Here is a 21,039-nt window from a genome sequence, read left to right as displayed (position 1 = left end):
TCTTTGTCCTTCAGTATTTGTAGACAGATTTCCATTAGAATTTTGAAATATGAGTAAAAGCTAACAGTCCACCAAACATTCATACTACACTCCCATAATAGTGGGACAGGTTAATTTTAGTGTACGTCAGCATAAAACCCATCACAGCTTTTACAGGTTGCAGGGAAAAAAGTGTTTAATATGCAAACATTGCGCAAACAAAGCCAGACTAAAAGTGAATCTTTGCTTTTATTATTGATTATGAAAATGAACAGGCACCTATTACATGGAGCTTGCACATCCCAGAACAAATTGCCAAATACAAATAACACACCCTCATTAGTGTTGATCGCTCACAACAACCTGCAAGCTAAGACTTCAAACCACATTGAAAAGGAAAGAAAGAGAAAAAAAAAAAAACCCAAAAAACAAAAAAAAACAAAAAAAAAAAAACAAGAAAACATCCAAACCCTGGTAACATATTTTTTCAAATCTCTACTTCTCTACTGCCAACTGGGTGAAGGGTTTTTTTCCCCCCACACAAATGCTGCTATGACGGCATTTACATAATCATTTCAGTCCAGTCATCTTAAACCTCACAGCACTGTGACAGCAGACAATACCGTTATAATGAAGCTGATAATTCTTAAAAAAACAAACAAACAAACAAACAAACAAACAAAAAAAAACAACACACCATTGGTTAAATAGATGACTTTAAGATATCAATATAGTTTTGAGATAGCAGTGTGCTGTGGTAATCTCCTCTACAGTTTAGAGTATCATCACATTCACTCAAGTTCATTCAAGAAACTCAGCTAGACCCTGGAAAAAGCAAATGCAATACAAACAACCCAAAAGGGAAAATTCAAGTATCTCTGACTGGATGGCAATTAACATTTCTTCAGGAATGGAGTGATTACAAATTACAGAGCCTCTGGAGGTGAGGTTTTCAATATCCATCCCATAAATTACCTAAATTATGTAAAGACTAAAAGTTGCCACAATGTTTGATGCCAATAAGAAAAAGTGGGGTTTAAAATTGCATGCATCCCCACTGTAAAACTACTAAACTTTTTTTTTTTTTTAAAACAGTAGTGTTCGTTGTTGACTGTACACATCCTAATTACCAAAAGATGCAGAAGAGCATCCATAAAGCACTCCTATTATCATTCTGCTATAAATTAAACGCATCATCTACTAATTTCTTTCACATCATCCAGCAATTTAAAGACTTATATACAATAGTTTCAGACATGTTATAAGTTTACAACATAACAGTCTCTTTTGGTGAAAATATAGGTAAATTCAAAATATCTGATAGGTATCTTTTTAGAGGTGATCTCTTTATTGAAAAAAGTACCTGAGCCAAAACTCTGACCAGGGGGAATCACAAAGCCTTGTCTTTACAACTTCTAGAAAGACTCTCCTTTTTTGCCACTCCCTACCGTTCTGGAGATGAAACGAAGATTTAAATTAAATAACAAATACAAAAGAAAAAAAAAAATCCAAAAACATACTGACCCATCAAAGCAACCCCCCCCCCTTTCAAAGTATCAGCTAGTTGAAAAACAGTACAAAAAAGAAGTTGCGACATTTAAACTCAAACGCTATAGAAGATTAAAGCATGAGATTTTTTTTTTTTAAGTATCTTACAAATAAAAATGGAGCATGCCACAATATTCTCTCACAGACATTCTTTAAATTGGAGAGGCCGCTGCACATCAAGGCTGGAGTGAACACAACGCAGGTTCAGCCCAACTTTACAAGGAGATGCTCACAAAGCTCATTGGCTGACTTCTCTATTATCGCATCAGTTATATTCCAGTACCAACATCAGACAGAACTGCAACAAGGTCTTGGTTTGGAAGATGATGCAAATGGTGTGAAAGCTTGATAAAGTGGTTACAAACTAAAACCTTTTAACCTGATAAGTAAGTGGAGGACTGTTTACAGCATAACTGCAAATTGGGAATAATGTACTCATAGTGCCTTTTTAAATTAGATACTTTCACAGTGCATATCATAAGAAGAAGAAGAAGAAAAAAAAAAAGAAAAAAGAAACAGATGAAGCATTTTCTTGGGGTAGTAATGGTCCGATCCCTTCCAGAAACCGATTTGATTTGGATTTCTCTTTGTAGGCCCAAGCATGCATCCATCAGTCATTATTGCACAACAAAAGGACCTTATAATGCACCCATACATAAACAAAAAATTACCAATAATAATATTCTTAAAACAGGAATTATAATTACCTCACTATAAATCCACGTTGCTCACTCGCTGCATTACTACCTTTTTGCCAGGAACATTCCTTCTTGGGTGCATCTAAACGTTGGTTTATTTTCTTTCTCTATATATTACAGCCGTTTAAAACATGCATCCATCTGCCTGTTGGGGAAAAGCAGTCAAGAGCCTCCAGCACATGGTGTCCATTGTTCCAGTCAAAGGTCAGAGTTCAAAGACTGAATGATTAAAAAGTGCTTTATGTAGTTCAGTAGGACTTCTTTCTTCTACGATTATTACAAAGTTTGTACATTAGCATGTATCATCTGGAAAGGCAAACAAACATAATTTATGAGCATGACTTAGGGTAACTGCCAACTGCTGTTACTTCTGCCCCATAATCAGAAAAAATGTCAGTGGAAATGACTCACCGTGATACCACCATTTTGTCTTCTTTGGATTTTTGTTACATGTTCTTACATAAAAGGAATTATCTGGTGGTCGTCGCTGCAGGAAAAGAAAACAAGAATATAGATTTAATATTTTAGAAAAGATATCATTTACATGGATAACTACAATTATCCCCCACCTAAAAATCAGTACAGGCTCTGTACCTTTTCTTTGCAGCTGGACAACATGCTGATAATGCTAAGACAAACTGACTGCACTGAGAGGGCTGGCGACCAATCTTCCGTTAAAATAGACAGACAGATGTGACCGTTGCTATACACATGAGGATGAACAGGTATATTCTCTCCTGTGAACATTACCTGCGGGAGTGGAACAAACAGAAACAAATCTTAATATTCTTTGCTGAATATGGCATAAGAAAGAACATATGAAGCTGTGAGCATCAGATGATCAAAAAAATAAGATTAAGTTTTTTTTTTTTTGTTTGTTTTTTTTTTTGTTTTTTTACGGTGGTGGTCTAAAGCTGATTTTTTTTTTTCCTTTAATGATAGAAGATAATGAGACTTGCTGTATAAGCTTTGGCATAGTTCTCTAACAGCAACATGAGGCTCTGGGATTAGGACGTGGGGGCCAGCATGGGGTGAGAGAGGGGAAGAGAGAGCAAGAGACTTAGAGAGGAGACACACTCAATAAAAAGGATCTGAGGCAGTTATCCATTAAAGGCTACAAGACTGAGGGCTAAGCAAGGAGATAAAGGGAGTGTGATGATGAGTGGAATGCAAGATTGTAATGCTAAAGTGGTGGGATGGGACAGTGGATAAGGTGGGTACTGAAGGACAACAATGGGCTGAGGCAATCTGGCACCAGATACGGCCTCATGGGTGAGTGCACACTTCACTTCACAGGGCTGGCGGTGGGGGTGGGTTACAGATCGGTACAGGCAGTATATATGACAGTACACTTAAAACATGAAGATAAATGAAGGCAGTTTGTTTGCAGAGAGATTGCAAAAATATTTACCAAAGGGTCTGTTAAACATAAAGCTGAGTGATCTGAGCACCGGCTTTGAGCAGAAAGGCATTATAGGAAATCTACATTTTGCTTTCCAATCCGATTTCAATTCTACTCAATTTCTTCCTGTTTGTATCCATGTGTGCTTCAGTTATGGATTTATACAACACACGTTTCAATTTTTTCACTTTTGCAAGCAAGAAGCTACGCACTTTCTTTCAGCTCATGCTCTTGGATCTCTTCCTTTCCTGTACTGTATAAATTCAATGTTTTACCAACTACTTTCATTATGAAAGGACCATCACCGTTTTCCAACAAAAACATCTCAGGTTACACATTCTCAAGATTTTCAGGTTTTTATATCACTGTCAACTGGAAATGTTGCACTTTAGGCAATATTGATAGGCTTTTTAAAACTGCAAATATAACTGCGTTATATCCTTAGTTGAAGTAATGTGTAAATAATGTCAAGCTTTTTAAACTCACTCTTCATGGCCAAAAACTATACTACAATTAGCTAGTGGATATTTCCTGGAAAAAACAGAGAAAAACAGCCCTGCAATCCATATGATAAAGTTTCAACAAATCACATGACACTGTTGAAAATTGGCAGCAAAAGTGTGCTGTAAAGTGCTGGACCAGGCCAAGACAATTTCCACATTTACAACTGGTCAGTCTACACAGAATGTGGTTAACAACACACTTAGTACTTTAGTACTTTGTGACTTCTATGGTAGCGTTCAGCAGAAACAGAAAACAAAAAGTTATATAGTACAGGAGACTGGGTTGGTCAATGCTGGTGCTGTTTTTTTTTTTTTCTCATTATAATATTTGCTTTGAGGGTCAATGGCTTTCAAAACCGCTGCGCATATATGCAACCACTAATTTACTTTGAATTTACTTTGAAAATCTTCACACAATAAAGTACTGCAGAAGATAACACAGAGTCTTACCAAAGACCACTTTGACTGCCTGCCCTTCATATTTGAGAGAATATTAGCTAAGTAGCCAAGTTTATCAAATTTGGTCTATTTTTGCCTCCCTCTATTTTTAGGCAGGGAGGCTTCTAATGAGGGAAACAAGATTGCTGAGTTAAACTAAGCCCTTCAAACATGGCTGCAGTGAAAGCTCTCCACTGGTGTCTCTGTCAGTGATTCCTGGCTCTAGTTTTTCCAACAACTGCAGAGCTGATGTGTTTACTGCAAGAATGCACACAGTGATATTTTAAAATGTGGTGTGGCAAAGGTAACATTGTCACACAAATGTCAATTGCAGCAGCAGTATCACTCATTTTAAGTATGGAAATTCATCAGTACAGTTTAATATCAATTTTGGCACAAAATGCAAATCTGCTCATTTAATGGTGTTCACACTGAAACTAATTTGTGTAGCAGCGGAGGAAGATGAACTCAAGATGAGATGATAAATGAGCAGCACTTACACGATGAGTTTTTCCATGAGAACAGGACAAACCTTTTTTTTTTTTTTTTTTTTTTTAAGAATATATCACTTTCAGCACAAACTAAGGTTGAACTGTTGCAATCTCAGATGTTACAATTAATAAATTGCATGGCAGGCATAAGCATGGCTTTCCTTGGCAATCTAACATACAACTTTATTACTCAGTGGTCTGATGTTTGACAGATCACTGACATCAGAGAAATTACAACAAACCTCCAAAAGCACTTGGAAAAAAACAAACAAACAAAAAAAAAAATCTAATCAAATCATAAATGCAATATCTCTCAAAGAAATCCCAATTAGATATGTCTGCCGTTCTAAGCATGTGCACACACATAAACACACTGTAATGCTTGCTTCTACTTACCTGAGGTGAGTCAAAGGGATAACGACTACTAAATTTGAAAAGCAGCTGAAATTTCTCTCCTTCATACAGTGTGCCAGGTGCTCCTTCCATGTCTACAATCCACCTTAAAGAAAGCAACAATATTAAAAATGATTAGCACCTCTCTTCAAATATTTTTCATCTTGTACTGTCAACAAATTCAGTGTTAAATACCTTGGTTTATGACCAAAGACTTACAAAAGTAACAATATTTCCATCAGCCTCTGTAGTACTTTGTGTTACATTCTGATTATAGATTAATAAGAGTGATTAATGGCTAATACGAATGATTAATAGCATGCTCTATTTTCTATCTCATCTCTGTGGAGTAGATTAGCTTGGAACATGAGCAGGACATCTTGAATTAATCGCAGCTGATTATCATAAAAAAATAATCACACACAATTTGAGCTGCCAATGCTGCAGTAAGTGTATAATCAAAAGCTTTTAGCCTGACTCAGTCCACTGACATCCAATATTTTGGTGGGTTATAACAGTGGTTTGGTAATAATGTGATACTTTATTGATCCAGTGCACAAAATCTGTTTTTGCGTCTGTAGAATGACTTAAGAATTGCGCAGACTGAGCTTCCACAGTTTCAGTGTCTGGTTCACAAGGACAGATGATTGAACACAGACACTTGATTTTGTAATTTGCGATTAACAATGGTCTACTCTCTCGATGTGCAATCTCAGGAATCGCGCAGAGATTCAAATGGTAAACAAGCCAAAAATTAAAAACCAGAGCAGAACATTTATGGGCAGTGTCTGCCACAGCAGAAACCTCAGAGAAGAAGAAAAAGGAACTGTGATGGCAGCATCACAATCTCTGACCTAATTTCTTCCAGCCAAGCAGATAGGACACTAAAGATACTTGTGGCTGTAGTTGGGGTTTATAGCCTTGTGCCTTTAAAATCCAGCCTTGAGCACAAAAACACTGATATCTACATACAAGGTCAGTTGTCTTTAAAACTTCACTGCACGAAAATGCAATGGTCAAAACGTCTTAAAGGAATTACCTTTTTCCCCAGAAGTGAAAAGGAAATATCAGTGTAGATGAAGCTGAGTTACACATGTGGCAACCCACATAGAACACAAGAAAGAACTGCAAGGACATTTTGCTCAAATTTCCCAAAGCCTGGTGATTATATTATACAGTCAACAAAAATAAATCCCTGACACTGACACTGAGATAGTTCGTGAAACTGAGGCAAAAAAAAAATAAACTGAGTGCCCCTATGACAGACTACAGTGTTTTAAAGACGCAGTTTTCTTGTTTATAGTGGCTGTGCAATTCCAGCATGAAGCTAAGCCTGCACTATACACACAGTCAACTTAAAGACAGTGTAATCAAACAATACACCACTGACAGAAAGAGTGTATTATATAAACATAAGGTATAGCATGAAAAAACACATTGTCACCTTATCATCCATCACACACATAGCTTTGACACCAGTCAGGTTTTCTCTATATTTGGATAATGTTATCTTGAATGTCAAGCAAGAACATATTGTTTGTAACCTACTACATTATGACTTGGGTGATAAAAAGCCTAAAAATCCCCACTACTGTTGAAAACTATGACAGAACGCCATAGTGAAGTGACTTTTTACGAACAGAATTGAGGAAAAAGACACACCCATACATACCATGACAAGTTTCAGAAGAAGCCAGCAAAACTGGTTGGAAGACTTGAGTTAGAAAAAAACACATAACATTCATTCAGTCTGACCAGGAAGCCTGCCTGTCTACATTTTGTAGCTCTTTTGACCAAAAATTGCTAGAAGAACATTCAAACTCAACGTTGCAAACCTGCCTGACATTTGAATGTCAGCCAGAAATTTATCGAGTCCATTTACAGGATGACAACTCTTCTTCCTTCCTGCTTATCCCACACAATATGATTCACAGCGGTGAAGTATTCCCGGGCATTTAAGGGAGCACCAAGACATCCAGACACGAAGGTCAGCGCAGCAGCCTCAGCGCCTTGCTACCCTAACCCAACTCCTGCATGCCAACCATTGAATATTTTATAAGGACGAACGGTGGCATTGTGCATTAGAGACACTCTAGTGAGGGGCCAGTCGTGTCAGTCACTGGAATGACCCCAATTCTTACTCACCAGTAACTGCTGAAAGACCTTTCTGTCTTAATACCTCTGACCTTGCTAGTCTTATAGTGAGGACTTTGGGTCATTACACAGCCATATGTGATTTATGTTTATTCATAAATCCAACCTTGTTCTATTCAATACTGTTGGTTTAGGTGTCAGTGCCCTCATGTTTACTGTGTTAGAAAATGCTGTCAAATTGGGATGTCAATCGCATCAAATGAAAATAATACCAAAACAAAAACACTTACTGTGTGATGGTATTCTGTACACTTTTTTCATTGAGCGTCATTCCTGGGGGTGGATCATTTTGCAGGGCTAATAATTCCTTTTGTAGCCTTTTCTGTTGGAGAGAATGTGTTTAGGTTTCTTCCACACTCCATTAAATGTCACATTGCATCACGGAACTGAAATATTAACTACAATAAACAAAAGGCAGGCAGAGGGATATGTCATTCATGTCCAGTCATTTAATTTATGGCCGAACCGTGATAAAATATAAATTATGTGTGTGTATTATTTAATGGCGACGCTTTTATCGTCTAAGTCCTGTGACGCCATGTGTTAATGTAATGGAAGCAAAACTCCGGGTTGTTTTACTCGGCTGGCGTTTGTACAAAACAAACAATTACTATGAGACGAAACGATGAGCCAGAAAAGGTGAGATCCCACTCGACTGGACAGTTTTCTCATAAAATCGGTGCACCTGTTCAGCTCAAGGGAAAACTGCAACTGCTCAATCTGCGCACTGTCTCGTTAGCCAGCTAATGTTAACGTCAGCCAAATAACAGCCACAACACCGTTACAAAATAGAGGACAAAAATTACTTTTGACTCATAACACCACATCATTTGCGTTACCACCCCTGTGCTGCTGCGAAGAAATATAAGTTACCTATTTAAAAAACAAAAACACATTGAGCTTTTGCCTCCAGGAAGCTGGTTTCTGTGTTAGCTTTGACTTGGTGCTGTGGATGATGATGGTGATAGGCTAGTTGTGTTGCTAGCAAAGACTTAGCGCTAAAGCTGAACAGTTTGGGACAAATGTCACCGCTTTTCCTTTGCTGTCATCGCCCCCTCGAATAAATACGTGTCCACGAACGAAGTGGTGGGTAAACTACCGGGAGGGAGCGGAGTGAAGGTCGGCAAAATTTTAAATATGCGATCGCTGTCAACAGTAGTCTTACCTGCATCGACGCCATGATGGAACCCCCCTGCATCAGTGCAGAGCGGAGGACTGTACGTCAGAGAGTCACGTGACTGGAGCACTTTTTTTTGTGGGGGGAGGCAGACGAAAACAAGTCGCTGACTGGAACCATCACAGCCGAGACCCCTGTCACCCCGCAATCATTTTAACTCCTTCAATTATTATTTACCTTTCCTATTACAGAATATTTATTTATTAAATTTTTTTTTATCATGAAAAAAAAAAATAAATAATAGAAAATGAGATGGCAGAGCACATGACCTCTGGTCAAGGAGAGATGACCTGCACCCCCGTCCTGTCAGATCGACTTCTTTTCTGTTATTGCAATATAATCGCATTCTTATTCTGAAAAGATATAGTGATGTAATAACAGATAGCTTAACCCAAATTTAAAGTGAGCTAAGATTACCTTAGCTGTCATTGCACAGGTGCCCATACAATGAAATTGGGGAGCCACAACTTAAGGTGCATAAGAAAAAAAAACAGCATGTGTATATGCATTTTATGCATTAAACTGTGCCAGCAGTTTAGAGCATGTTGTCATTTGACTGTCTCCTTACATTTCCAGGAAAAAGCAACTGTCCGCTCTTAATGGAAACGTGATGTGAGCTCCACCTGATATAGTTGACACATTAGCCAGATAACAGCTAAAACAGCCTCTTCCCAATCACTATAAAAGCATGGCACTAATCTTTAACTACACTGAACATTTGCTGGTACACGTTTAAGACCATGCTGCTTGTGCAACTATATGTAAACTGTCAGTACCTCCATTTTTCCATGCAAACCAGAAAAGAGGACACTTGCAATAACTATCTGTCCATAATGTTTTCTGTAATCTTTAAAATACATGTGTTCATCAGCTCTTAGTAGAAAAATTTTGAAGTTTCTCACTTCAGTAAAACCAAAACATAAAAATAAGGACTGATACAGGTTTATTTTCCAAAAGTAGTATGCTGCTTCACATGGAACAAGGTAAACAACTGGAAACAAAGTGCTCCCCACACAGGGCTTTATTAAGATGGAGGTGACAAAGACTTTTGGGGCAGGGTATACATATGTCACATTCTTAGGAGAGGGATACATCGTGTCATATCAATGCATTATATTTAAACAAAAATCTTCAATACTAATAAAACGAAATAGTAAAAGAAACACCCAGGGTGATATAGTCATTCATGTTTTTGTGGTTTACATGACATTTCAACATAAATATCCCCAAAAAAAGGAGAAAAAAAAGAAAATCAAAAATTGCTTTAAGCTTAGGACCTTTTGTTAACTTTAGCAATCCAAAAAGTTTGCAGCCATTAGCAGTTCCAGTGCAATCTCCGGAGCGATGGGGAATTCGGGAATTTCTGTGGAGCTGTTGGTATAACGAACCTTGTAGGTGAAATACATGCAGACCTTCGACAAGACATGAGATGGTATCTCCCTGAAGTTCACTTCATTAGTTTCATTCTCGGCAAACTGACCTGCAAATGGAGGGTTACAGCAGGTGTCAATGTAAAAAAACAAAAAAAAACAAAAAAAAAAACACAACATGGACATGGAAAATTTATCAAATGCACCTTTAAATAACCCATACTGAATGTAACAGCTAACTCATTGCTAATTCAGCAAGCTGTTGCCTACTAATATACAAAGAGTTAATACATATGAAAGAAAGATTGAACCATTTTTAATAGAAGGTGTCAAGTACTATGGAGAGCACATAGTGCCACCAACTGGACCAAAAATGTAACACCTATATATTAATAATGATGTTAAAACATAGCAGATGCAATCTCTTGCCAGTCTAATATCCAAACATATGTAAAGCAAAGATTCACCACGGTATACATTTTTATACTATTTTAATTTATTTATCAATATAAAATCCTGGAATAGAGTATTAGCAGATGTCAACTATTTCAATTTGGTCCATTGATGATTGTATTCCTAACAATTAGTGCCATATATACAGCTCATAGAAAAAGGAGCACACACAGCTGATAAAGTAGAACAAATGATAAAAACATTGTGTTCTGAGTTTCTTTTCTAGTTGCCTAATGCCTTATTCCCTAACCCTGACTCTTGGTAGACCAAACAGTAATTTGACTAAATCCTCACCTGGGCCACTCAACATGGCTTTGATAGTCCCAGATGTCAGGGCGTGTTCCCTTTTCACAATGAATTCATGTCCATCTGAAGAGATCAACTTCACATACATGGCATCTGGGCCTTCGCAGCCACCATAGGTTCTTTCTTCACCGTCTGCCAAAAAGCATAAACTAACAAATCTCAACCAGTAATAAGTCAAATGCCTCAACACACACTTGATCAACTGGCAAGAGTGATTGTTATAAAAAGAGACACACTAACAAATGAGAGCCTTCTAAATGAGCAAACATCTTCCTTCATATGAAAAGGCATTTTATAAATTAGCAAACGACATTATGAACTTCTGGGAAGGTAATAAGACAGCATTAAGGTCAATAAACCACTTACCCATTTTCTAGAGCTTCTGTTATCCCTGGAAAGAAACAAAACAAGATTTAACCTCTACTAATCAACGTAAACTCGCCAAAACTGGACGGTGGCATTCGCAGTACAACACGAGTATAAACTAGGGCCTAAACTATATTTGTCCATTTAACATTGACGTCACGCTGGCTCACATGGATAGCTAATAAGTGACACAATGTTGCCTTTATTTCAATACAACTACATGAGCACAATTGTAACATATCTTCTCTAACAATTAAAGCAGTCAACTATTTTACGGGCCTAACTGTTTTAGAAATGATTTTGCAGTCGTTAGCATTAGCTTGGATTGGCTAGCGAACTAACGGCAAGCTAAAGAAATGAACTAATTTCTTTTAATTATTGTTCAGCGTTGAAAGTCCATGTTAGATAAACAGTCTGAGACATGCCAGAAAACAGCAATATGTGACGGAAACATTACAGTGTTTCTTACCACTCTGCCGGAGAATGTGGGCCGGAGATTACGTTACAGCTAACGTTAGCCACCTCAACTGTTGACACCCGGGACAAATTGGTATGAACACCCGTCCGCAAACAATGTCTTCCGTAGTTTCACCTAAAAATAGAAACGTTCCTGGTCTTCTTTAATATTTGTGGTGATTGCAAAAATGTTAGTTTTGCTATAAAAAAAATGAAGTGTACGTGAAAACATTTGTCGAAACAGGAAATTTTTCTGGATAATAATAATCATATATCACCATTTTAGCTTTCTGCTGTGTAAATGTAAGTGTAACTATATGATAAGTGACAACATCGTAAATTTCATTATGCAATGAGTTGTTGTTGGGCTTATTTTCCGTTTGTTTGTTTGTTTTTTAATGTAGAGACTTAAATTTACACAGGTTTACAGGTCGCCTTCAGAGAGCTCATCTTCCTGTTTAGCCTGTAGAGGGCGTCTGTGTTCCGGGTTAACCTCCTTAGCTGTCTCCACCGAATGTGATGCTCAAGAGCAGGTGGTGATTGGACACGACAAAGACATTTTACAGACCCACAAATCTGTATTAAAGAACGAATGAGACACACAAAAGGCACGCACTCTGCAACATCTTAGACTATCCAAATTCCATTCAGTAAAAAATAAATCATTTCAGAATTTTTACATTGTTTTGGTGGTAAATGTTTGGAAGGTCAATTATATGAGTTTTTATCTGTCTGATTGGTGCTATAATGTTGTGGGGTCATCTAAAGGACACATATTTTTAAAACGGCATAATTTAGTTTGTTTTTTGTGTAACAAATAACTCATTGGACCTGAAAAACTCTGATCTAGCAGGTAAAGGTGTGCCTATCAAAGACCAAAGACAGTTCAGAAGTAGCAACAGTGTAGTCATGGTCAGGTTTAGAATGTGACTTTGCCCTGATCCTCCCTGGAGCTCTTTCGTGTGGGAAAAGTGATGACTGTTGAAATCTGAGGCCACCATATGGACGCAGAATTATCTGAGCTGTGACACTAAGAGCAGATTATTGAGTGTGCCTGTAAATTGTGCTGTCTGACCCAGAGGTGCAGTATAATATTTTCATGGAGGATAGTAAGGTTATTTTTGCTTAAATGCTTCTATTCTATACTGTACATTCACATTTTTATTATTATGGTTACATTACTGACTCACAGATGGTACAAAGAGAAAATTTCCACAGATTATTCAGGCTTGCTTGTGGTGGTGACAGAGGTGACACTCAATGTGGTATTTTTTCTTACAGTAATGCCACGTTGAGCAATGTTGAGCATGAGCAAGTGTGTGTTCCAGAAAGTTCTAGTGGCCTCCTGTGGGTGGATTCTTTGTGTTGCCTGTTGGCTCAAGCAAAGATACACTGATACTTTTACACACTCTCACATACACAACCAAAAACAATCACTGACCTTCCAGTCCCCCATTACACAATTAGTGCTCATGATCAGAGCGGGCGGATGGCGGTGGTCGCTTTGATGTCTTTCTGATACGGCCCACCCCATTGCAGCTGCTCTCGGCTCTATTTTGGGTAGGCTTCTGTGGGCTCGTAGAACAGGGCTTCCTCAACATGCACATGCACGCACAATATATGCAAACACTCTTGTAATGCTAAGTGATATCATCTATCCTTTTAACACACTGACCATATAATTTCTCAGATTACATTTTCTTGCACACACACACGAGCCATTCTGTAAATGGTGGGATGCAGTTAATTTGCTATAAAATGGCACCTGTCAATTTTTATTACTTGTTAGTGTAGTTCAGTGTGTTTGTTGAACATCCTAAACATACAAATGTGTCACATTTAACATGGTTTGCACGCGAAATGACAAATGTGTTGATACAATCATATTCAATTGGTTTAAAAAGGCTGGAATATTTTTCCTCCCTTTAGCTCCTCATCAGGGATAAAAAGTTATGCGAAGGTGGGTGTGGTGTGGTATGTTAAGTGAAATATCACCTTTAACCTGACTGGCACATCACATTTTCCATCTCTTACAGTTACAGTTATCTCTGTTACAGTTACACAGTTAGTCAAATGTTACCACAAAGGATTATTTCTGAACAGTACAACGGCTTTATTTGAGGAGCTCTGAATGAAACCAGGTCAGAATTTTAGCCATGACAGGAAAAGATGGGGGAGGAATATCTTTGGGCATTTCTTCTCTGAAAAGAGGATAAGGCTTGTCACAATGAATTTGAGGGTACTGTCCCTTTTGCCTGCAGCGAGTCATAGTGGCCTGTAATTCTTATGTTGCTTCTAATCTCATGAACTACTGCTGCAGAGAAGCATCAGCGGCTCCAACTCATGAAATACCCCAACCAACACTGATTCAATAACGTAATTATATGTAAACAATTTATATTTCCCATCATGCTGAATAATATAAAATGATCCAACTATTTTGATAATTAGTTTTAGTTTTGTATGTGTGTTAGAATGTGATTTAAAAGATTTGTAACATTTACAGAAACCACTTGATTCAACTTCTTCAACTCAAGTACTGATACAATATTATTCTGACCCACTCATTTATAGTAAACCACATTATTCAAAGCCTCCAATTTAACTACTGCATCTGTGAAGATAACATGGTTTGCTCACATTGTAAAAACAAGCAGAGGCTGAGGCCCATGAAAAATATCTTTTATACGCTCTAAATGATATGAACATCTGTTTATATGTTTTTGTTTGTCTCAACAAAACAGTGTTAGTCTATTGCTCTTACTCCACATGATGAGAACGTCAAATGGCATAACAGACAGATAAGTGGACATGACAACCATTTACTTCCGATAGCTTGAGGCTATTGTACTGTGTCAAGGCCTTGCTTGTCCTACAGGCAACTGCAATAAAATGATCATAATTCATGTCACCAAATAACGAGGACATGAAGATGCCTAAATGACATATAAGTGAAATGTGTTTACAGTAGGAGCATTAGTAGGACAAAAAAGACCAGCATGTTTACATGATAAAATAGATGTAATAACTTATTTCAGATGACTGAGTGATAGGTTTATGTGTGTTTAAGTGTTTGTCTAATTTTAACAGATGAAGTGATGCTAAGCTAAGCTAAGCTAACTATGCCAGGCATGGAAAGGGGATCTGCTGAATACTGAAATCTTAGCATCAGTTTTTAAAAAAGCAAGCAAACAAACAAACAAAACAACTCGCCACTTATATCCCCTCACTGCTTACTAGCCTTAATCCAAATTTAGAAGCACAACCAATCTACATTTTAAACAGAAGATGGAGGCTTGGTCTCATAGAGAAAAGTTAAATATACCCCTGCTGGAGTGCCAGACTTGAGATGCTATATGACCAAACTAACCCTCACAGACACTCAACAAATAAAAAAAAACAAAGCGTTATGGTTACTATGTTATAATATTATGACTTTTTAAAATCAGAACAACAGGCAACTTACTTGAATGACTTGCCAAAGTATTTCAACCAATCACTTTATTTAGTATTGAAATACAACATATACACAATCCATGACTTAAATCTACCATAGGTATTTCAGCATCTTATCATCTGTGACCTTGATGTTACAAGACGTCTCTCATGTTTATTAATGTTTTAAAGTTTTTAAAATTCATTTCAGTTTCAGCAGGTGTAAATAATAAATTTTTAACATATCAATTGATCAATATCATGGTGGACAACAAAACAGCAGACAATAATCCAAGATTTTAGAGGCAATTATTAAAATTGTATGTACATGAATGTATTTACACCTCTGAATAAATCAATAGCTTTTTCTTTTCTTCCCCATTTAAATATCAGTTAACAGAACAGCAGTTTATTCTGTATTTGGGGTGTTTGGATGGATACTTGGTGGAAAACTGCTGGAAAACAGCATGAAGTGACCTTTCAGTTCATCAGATGAAAAATGGGAGTCTCGGGGGGTACCAAGTTTGATGTTGTCCTGAGGTGAATTTTTATGGACCCTGTGCAGCAGATGGTGAAATCACATTTGCTATATATAAACAGGATTATCGTACATTCTTGATCCTGGTCAACATTAGAGCTGTCACCGAAATTTGTTAAATGGCCTCTAAGAAGGTAGGATGCGCTTATAAGGATTTGGTTTATATTTGTCCAGGACTGCTTGTGCAACCAAATCTTGCCCAGCGTGAAGTTCCATATTAGAATAGTAACAGATATTCTATACTATTACTGACAAGTTCAGCTTCACATAGGGGTTTTAAGTGGCTGGATAATTCATTAAGTGCCAGAATATAGCTTTCCGATACCATAAGGCACCTGATAATTTTAAAACTGCAAACGAAACACATTTAATGTTGGCACTTAAATACGCATCACATTTCATGTGAATTAATTACTGCTATTCTGATACTTTCTGCAGAACACCAATACAGGCAAAACTCTTCAGGTTTTGCTGTGTCTACTTTGGGCAGGGGAGAGGGCACAGGCAAGTGCACGGCACGGTGTTGCTGATTCCACGCAGGTGCCACTGCTGGTCTAACATCACACTAATCAAAGATTGATCAGTAGTGGAAACAGTACAAACTGACCCAAGGCAAACTGCGGCACCTGTCTGCGCTAGCACTGCTAATGTGAGACCCCGACAAAGATACTTTGATTTCATGCCTGGACGTTTCCCTGTGGATCTCATTACGAGAAGGTCACCATGAGGCCATAATTACTAGGAGGCTAAGCTTTGAGGAGCCGATGAACCTTGGAGATGCACAGTGAACATGAGACTGGAATTTGAACCATTCCTATAAGAGAAGTGAAAATCCTTACATCCATCAATTCAAATCCATTTGTACATTTTATGACAGTGTAACTCTATATGCCCCACCAATGAGAGACTTTGTGGAACAATGTTGGTTTTGTAGCAGTAATGCATTATTCGCCATATATATTTAATGATCATGACTTTTAGTGACAAAACGTGTGGTGTACTGTAAGAGACACACAAACAGAAATGAACAAAGTTTAGTTTAACAAGGCATAACATCTTTATTGTTATACACATAACTTCATCTCCAAAGACTTTGCACAAATCAGTGGGGTAAAATGAACCTTGAGATATCAAAAGTCTCCCGCAGTTCCTCATTATTTCCTAAAATACTCAAACAAGTACATCTGCCTTTCACATCCCCAAATGGTACATACAGTACAACCAATTAGAAATAAAGCATTTTTCCACTGTCAAACATTATCATATGTGCATTACATTACCAATTACAAACAAGTTATATTCATTGTCAAAATACAGGTGTGCAAATTGTTAGAAAAATACCAACTCATATCAGATTCTGGATTGTGCTCTGTAAAAATCCTTACAAATAGTATATAATAATCTATATATAAATTTCTCCAACATGCAATGTTGCATTTCAAAAAAATATCCCATGAACAGGTTGTTCTGTTAAACCTCCCATAACTCCAGTCTTCACCATGCTCATGTGAAGATAGGAGCAACTCAAAAAGAAAAAAAAGGGCAAAGTGAACAAGGTTAGGTTGTTCAGTAATTTATTTTCTTGGTCTGGTCTGCTCTTATTGTATAGATTTCAATAGTCAGTTCCATAGTAGTATTGTGGACAGTTTGCAAACATCTAACTGGCTGAAGGATTATTCAAATAAAATCTACTGTTAACTTCAAAACTGAACTGTAGCAAATTACCCTATAGTCATATTAAAGCCCTTTTTACGATAACCAGTGTTCACAAACACATCAGTTGTACAATGAATAAATAATTAATCTTTGTGGTGATGACTGTAAATGTCAACCATATAAATAACCACTTTCAAAATAAAATAAACTCATGCCATACCTGCAACTAAGACTACAAGCAGCTATGATGAGGCAAGTTAAAAGCATGATTCATGTGATGACAACAGTCAGTCAGAGTATCCCCACACAACAACAAAGTTAAGACAAGGATGCCATCTCTCCCCCCCACCTTCCTCATCTTTTTTCTGAGGTAAACAGTAGTACTGTTAAAGACTTTTAAAGGCATCTCTCTTTCTCCCTGGTGCCACATTCCTCATGGCCTCAACTTGAATATATTCCTCAAGACTGATAATTATCCAGTCTCATAAACATGCAAGCACTGCCGGGCCAAACGAACGGGCTGTGTGAACTGCATCTTTGCATCTTAGTGGTGAAATAAAACAAATAAAGCAAAGAATAGAATGAAAGCATTCAAATGGCCTTGGCATGAAATTATCGTCCTTTTGATTTAATAAATAACATAAGACATTTGCTACTACACTCTCACCCTCCTTTCCAAACACAATGTCAGCTGGTAATCAAAACTCTCTCCAGTGAAACATATTAAATTTTGAGAGTTTGACTAAATAAATGGAACATCATATTTTCATAATAGTACAACCACTTTTTTGGCAAAATATACTATACGTTTTCCTTTGAAAAATAAAACATATTGCACTTTCAGTAACATGAATGTGTAATGTCAAATTACAACTAAGCTGTTAAAAATGAGTAAAGTTTTAAAAGAAAAGGGAAAACAAATTATTTACTCATTCTGAAATGAGAATTCTTTTTTCAACTACAAGCATATGACTGCAGGTAACCAACATTCAGTTAATGACAATGAACGAAAAAATGCTACAAAGGAACAAAAAACAAACAAAAACAAAACGTTAAAACTGTACCATGCATGGGGAGTGTTTTAAAGCAGTGTATCCTGCGTACCAATGGAGGGAGCTCGAGTAAGCTGCGGCGATGACTGGGTTAACCAAGTAAGACTGGCTAGTGACCGTGCTAGCACTGACTGCTGCCAATGGCCGTGCCCAGTTTCCTGTTGCAAGAGTGGTGTGAAGCCCTGAAAAAGCTCCGAACACCCAAGCACACTCCCACTGCGACTGTCCTCCTCTCCCCCACCCGACCGACGGGCTCACATCACATTGCCCCATCAAAACGTCAGATGGAAAAATAGAAAGGCAGCTGTTTGCTCCCGTCATCTAAAAGTGCATCTCCACACTCTTCCAGCAAAGTCCAATAGCCCACCGCTATCTCTGCCAAGGCAGTGGGCTACAGAGACTAGTGCTTGGATCAGCACGCGTGCGGGTTTCAATTACTTCTTTTTTCAGACTGTGTATGTTTGGTTGCATTTTATTTTTATTTTTTTTGGTTTTTTTTTTTTTTTTTTTAAATCTCACTAGACACAACTATTTCACCTCAGCTTTTAGAGAAGCCAAAGGAGTGCTAATTCACGGGGCTGGCCCTAAAGAAGGCCCACGACAGGTTGCTGTTAGTTATACCTTCCTCCCGATTCTCTTCGGTGCCAAGCTGATTCTCTATCTACGGCCATCCTTGTGTCCCACTGGCACCATTTTCATTTGTCAAGCCCGGCGATGCAACTGTACCGGTTGCCATGGTTCCACTGCATCATAAAACAGTTTATTTGTATTTAATTGGCTGCTTGTCACATTGTGGACACACATTGAAGCACAACATGCAGAAAATAAGAAACCTAAGAACCACAATGTCTGCTGTTCTTGTTCAGTTCTTTAGAAGTGTTGAGAAAAATAAAGGAACTTACCAAAGAAACTGCATCATCATGTCAGAAAGTGGACAAATATAATTGCAAGGCCAATATTCAACAGCATTACCATAGCAACAAGGATTGAGTTGGGACCCTGCAAAACATAAGATCATAAATTTCAGCTTTTACATCAACCATAACATCAAAAGCTCTGTCTTATATGCAATTAATTTAACATTTGCTTATTTGTACAATGAACGTGTAAAAAAAAAAATCCAGTCCTCACTGGCATGAAAACAAGTAAGAGTATTTGCAAACATATCAAATGACATTATAAAGTGTCTGATGTCTTATTGCTGATACTCACTGTTTCTTCTGCGCTTTCTGCAATTTCCATACTGGCTCTCTTTGTGTCTGCGAGGCTCTTTGGCTTTAGGGAATCCTGCTTCCTGAGTTTCTGGTCACTCTTGTTCTCCCGTATGGAGGCTGGCCTAGGAGTGGGGGTACTAAATGATCTAGGGGGCTGTGGGGGCATACGTGCCAGGGCCAGGGCACTAGGCTCTTCTTCCGGATCCTCCTCAGGCTCTGGAGGTGGAGGTCCTCTTGTAGGGGTCTTGACATAATAACTGTGGTACTCGGTGTGGAGCTGTCCGTTCACTGGAATTGCTGGAGGCTGTGGAGGAGCAGCTGATCCAGAGGTAGGCTGCTGAACTTTAGCCGGTTTAGGTGGAGCATCTATTGGCAGGTGAGAACTTTTGGGGCCATCAGCGACAGACAACCTCTCTTCTTTACTCAGCTTTCTGCTAGACCGCTCATCCTTGCTGGTCTTATGACTGGACTTCTCTTCTTTGCTTGTCTTGCGGGCTGATTTTTCCTCTTTACTCGTTTTGCGACTGGTGCTGTTGGTGACCTGACCTTTATTCTTGCTGGAGTGAGGCGAGGGGGGAGGTGTGCCTCCAGGACTGGTCACTGGGGAGTGAGGAGGAGTTGTTCCTCTACGATAGAAATGGGGAGAATCGCTCGGGGAGTGGTCTTTCTTTTCAACTGAGACCTCCTTAATTTCCACGGGCTCCTTTAGCTGTTGTTTTACATAGTCAGGCCCTGCATCAAGTCACAGAACAAAGCAAAGATGCATAATCATTTCATTTTATTCATTTTCATGTCTGTGCAATCAATGATGAGGCCAACATTTATTTTAACAGGATAATTATGTCTACTCTCGTTTCATATTTATATCTAAAGCTCAATATGAAATGTCAATTTTATATTATTATATTTTATTATTATGTATATGTCCAATCAGCAAAAAAAAAACAAAAAAATCAATCAAGGTGAATTGGCAAAAAATGTAAACAAAATACATTCAAAATGTTTTAATTTCTCATTTTTCTGAAGAGAGGTATTAGCTTTAATCGGTTATATTGAATCCCAGGATTTTTTTTAGATGACTGTTGCTACATGCCTCTAGAGAGACTCAGATTGAACACTTCTGCCTGACCATAGTGATGCACTGAGAGCTGTATTCAAACCAAAACTGGCCCTAAGGATAGTTACTAATTAACATATTCATGAACTGATATTATATATAAACTCATTCTGCAAAGACCAAAGAGTGGAGCAAAAGAGGGAGACAAAGACCGATTAATGCAGATTCACAAACAGCATTTCACAAAGAACCCACTTGTAGGTCTTTACCATCAGTCATTCTCTTTTGTCTCTATGTCCTTTTTCTGGAAAGGTCCTTGTCAATTGTCATAGATAAAGAGTCGATCTAAGGAG

General features: G+C 37.9%; 3 protein-coding genes across 8 annotated transcripts in view; all 3 read right to left on the bottom strand.

The window, feature by feature from the left end:
- Positions 1-193: 193 nt before the first annotated feature.
- On the bottom strand, positions 194-8,818 carry ube2wb (ubiquitin conjugating enzyme E2 Wb). Of its 2 annotated transcripts, none has more exons than XM_029529583.1 (6): positions 8,772-8,818; positions 7,837-7,928; positions 5,456-5,558; positions 2,820-2,975; positions 2,637-2,712; positions 194-2,531 (listed from the first exon to the last, which is right to left on the bottom strand). In XM_029529583.1, exons 1-6 carry the CDS (start codon positions 8,802-8,804, stop codon positions 2,518-2,520), a joined length of 474 nt encoding a protein of 157 aa, XP_029385443.1. In that variant the 5' UTR covers positions 8,805-8,818; the 3' UTR covers positions 194-2,517. The 2 variants fall into 2 exon arrangements, with proteins under 2 accessions (XP_029385443.1, XP_029385442.1); XM_029529582.1 differs by having other exon boundaries at positions 194-2,370.
- A 971-nt stretch (positions 8,819-9,789) lies between these two features.
- On the bottom strand, positions 9,790-11,841 carry eloca (elongin C paralog a). Its single transcript, XM_029529306.1, has 4 exons — positions 11,748-11,841; positions 11,279-11,303; positions 10,901-11,044; positions 9,790-10,263 (listed from the first exon to the last, which is right to left on the bottom strand). The coding sequence occupies exons 2-4, from the start codon at positions 11,280-11,282 to the stop codon at positions 10,073-10,075; spliced, it is 339 nt and encodes a 112-aa protein (XP_029385166.1). The 5' UTR covers positions 11,283-11,303; positions 11,748-11,841; the 3' UTR covers positions 9,790-10,072.
- A 7,034-nt stretch (positions 11,842-18,875) lies between these two features.
- Positions 18,876-21,039, bottom strand: part of jph1a (junctophilin 1a) — a 44,098-nt gene continuing 41,934 nt past the window's right edge. For all 5 annotated transcript variants that reach the window (XM_029528852.1, XM_029528853.1, XM_029528854.1 and 2 more), the window contains 3 exons: positions 19,628-20,361; positions 19,318-19,414; positions 18,876-19,158 (listed from right to left, as the gene is read on the bottom strand). In XM_029528852.1, coding sequence (XP_029384712.1) covers positions 19,334-19,414; positions 19,628-20,361 — 815 coding nt within the window. In that variant the 3' untranslated portion in view covers positions 18,876-19,158; positions 19,318-19,333. The remainder of the gene's footprint in view (positions 19,159-19,317; positions 19,415-19,627; positions 20,362-21,039) is intronic.

The sequence above is a fragment of the Echeneis naucrates genome, chromosome 20 (genome assembly GCF_900963305.1).
Source record: "Echeneis naucrates chromosome 20, fEcheNa1.1, whole genome shotgun sequence".
In the NCBI taxonomy this organism is placed as follows: Eukaryota; Metazoa; Chordata; class Actinopteri; order Carangiformes; family Echeneidae; genus Echeneis; species Echeneis naucrates.
This window is presented reverse-complemented; position numbering and strand designations above follow the sequence as displayed.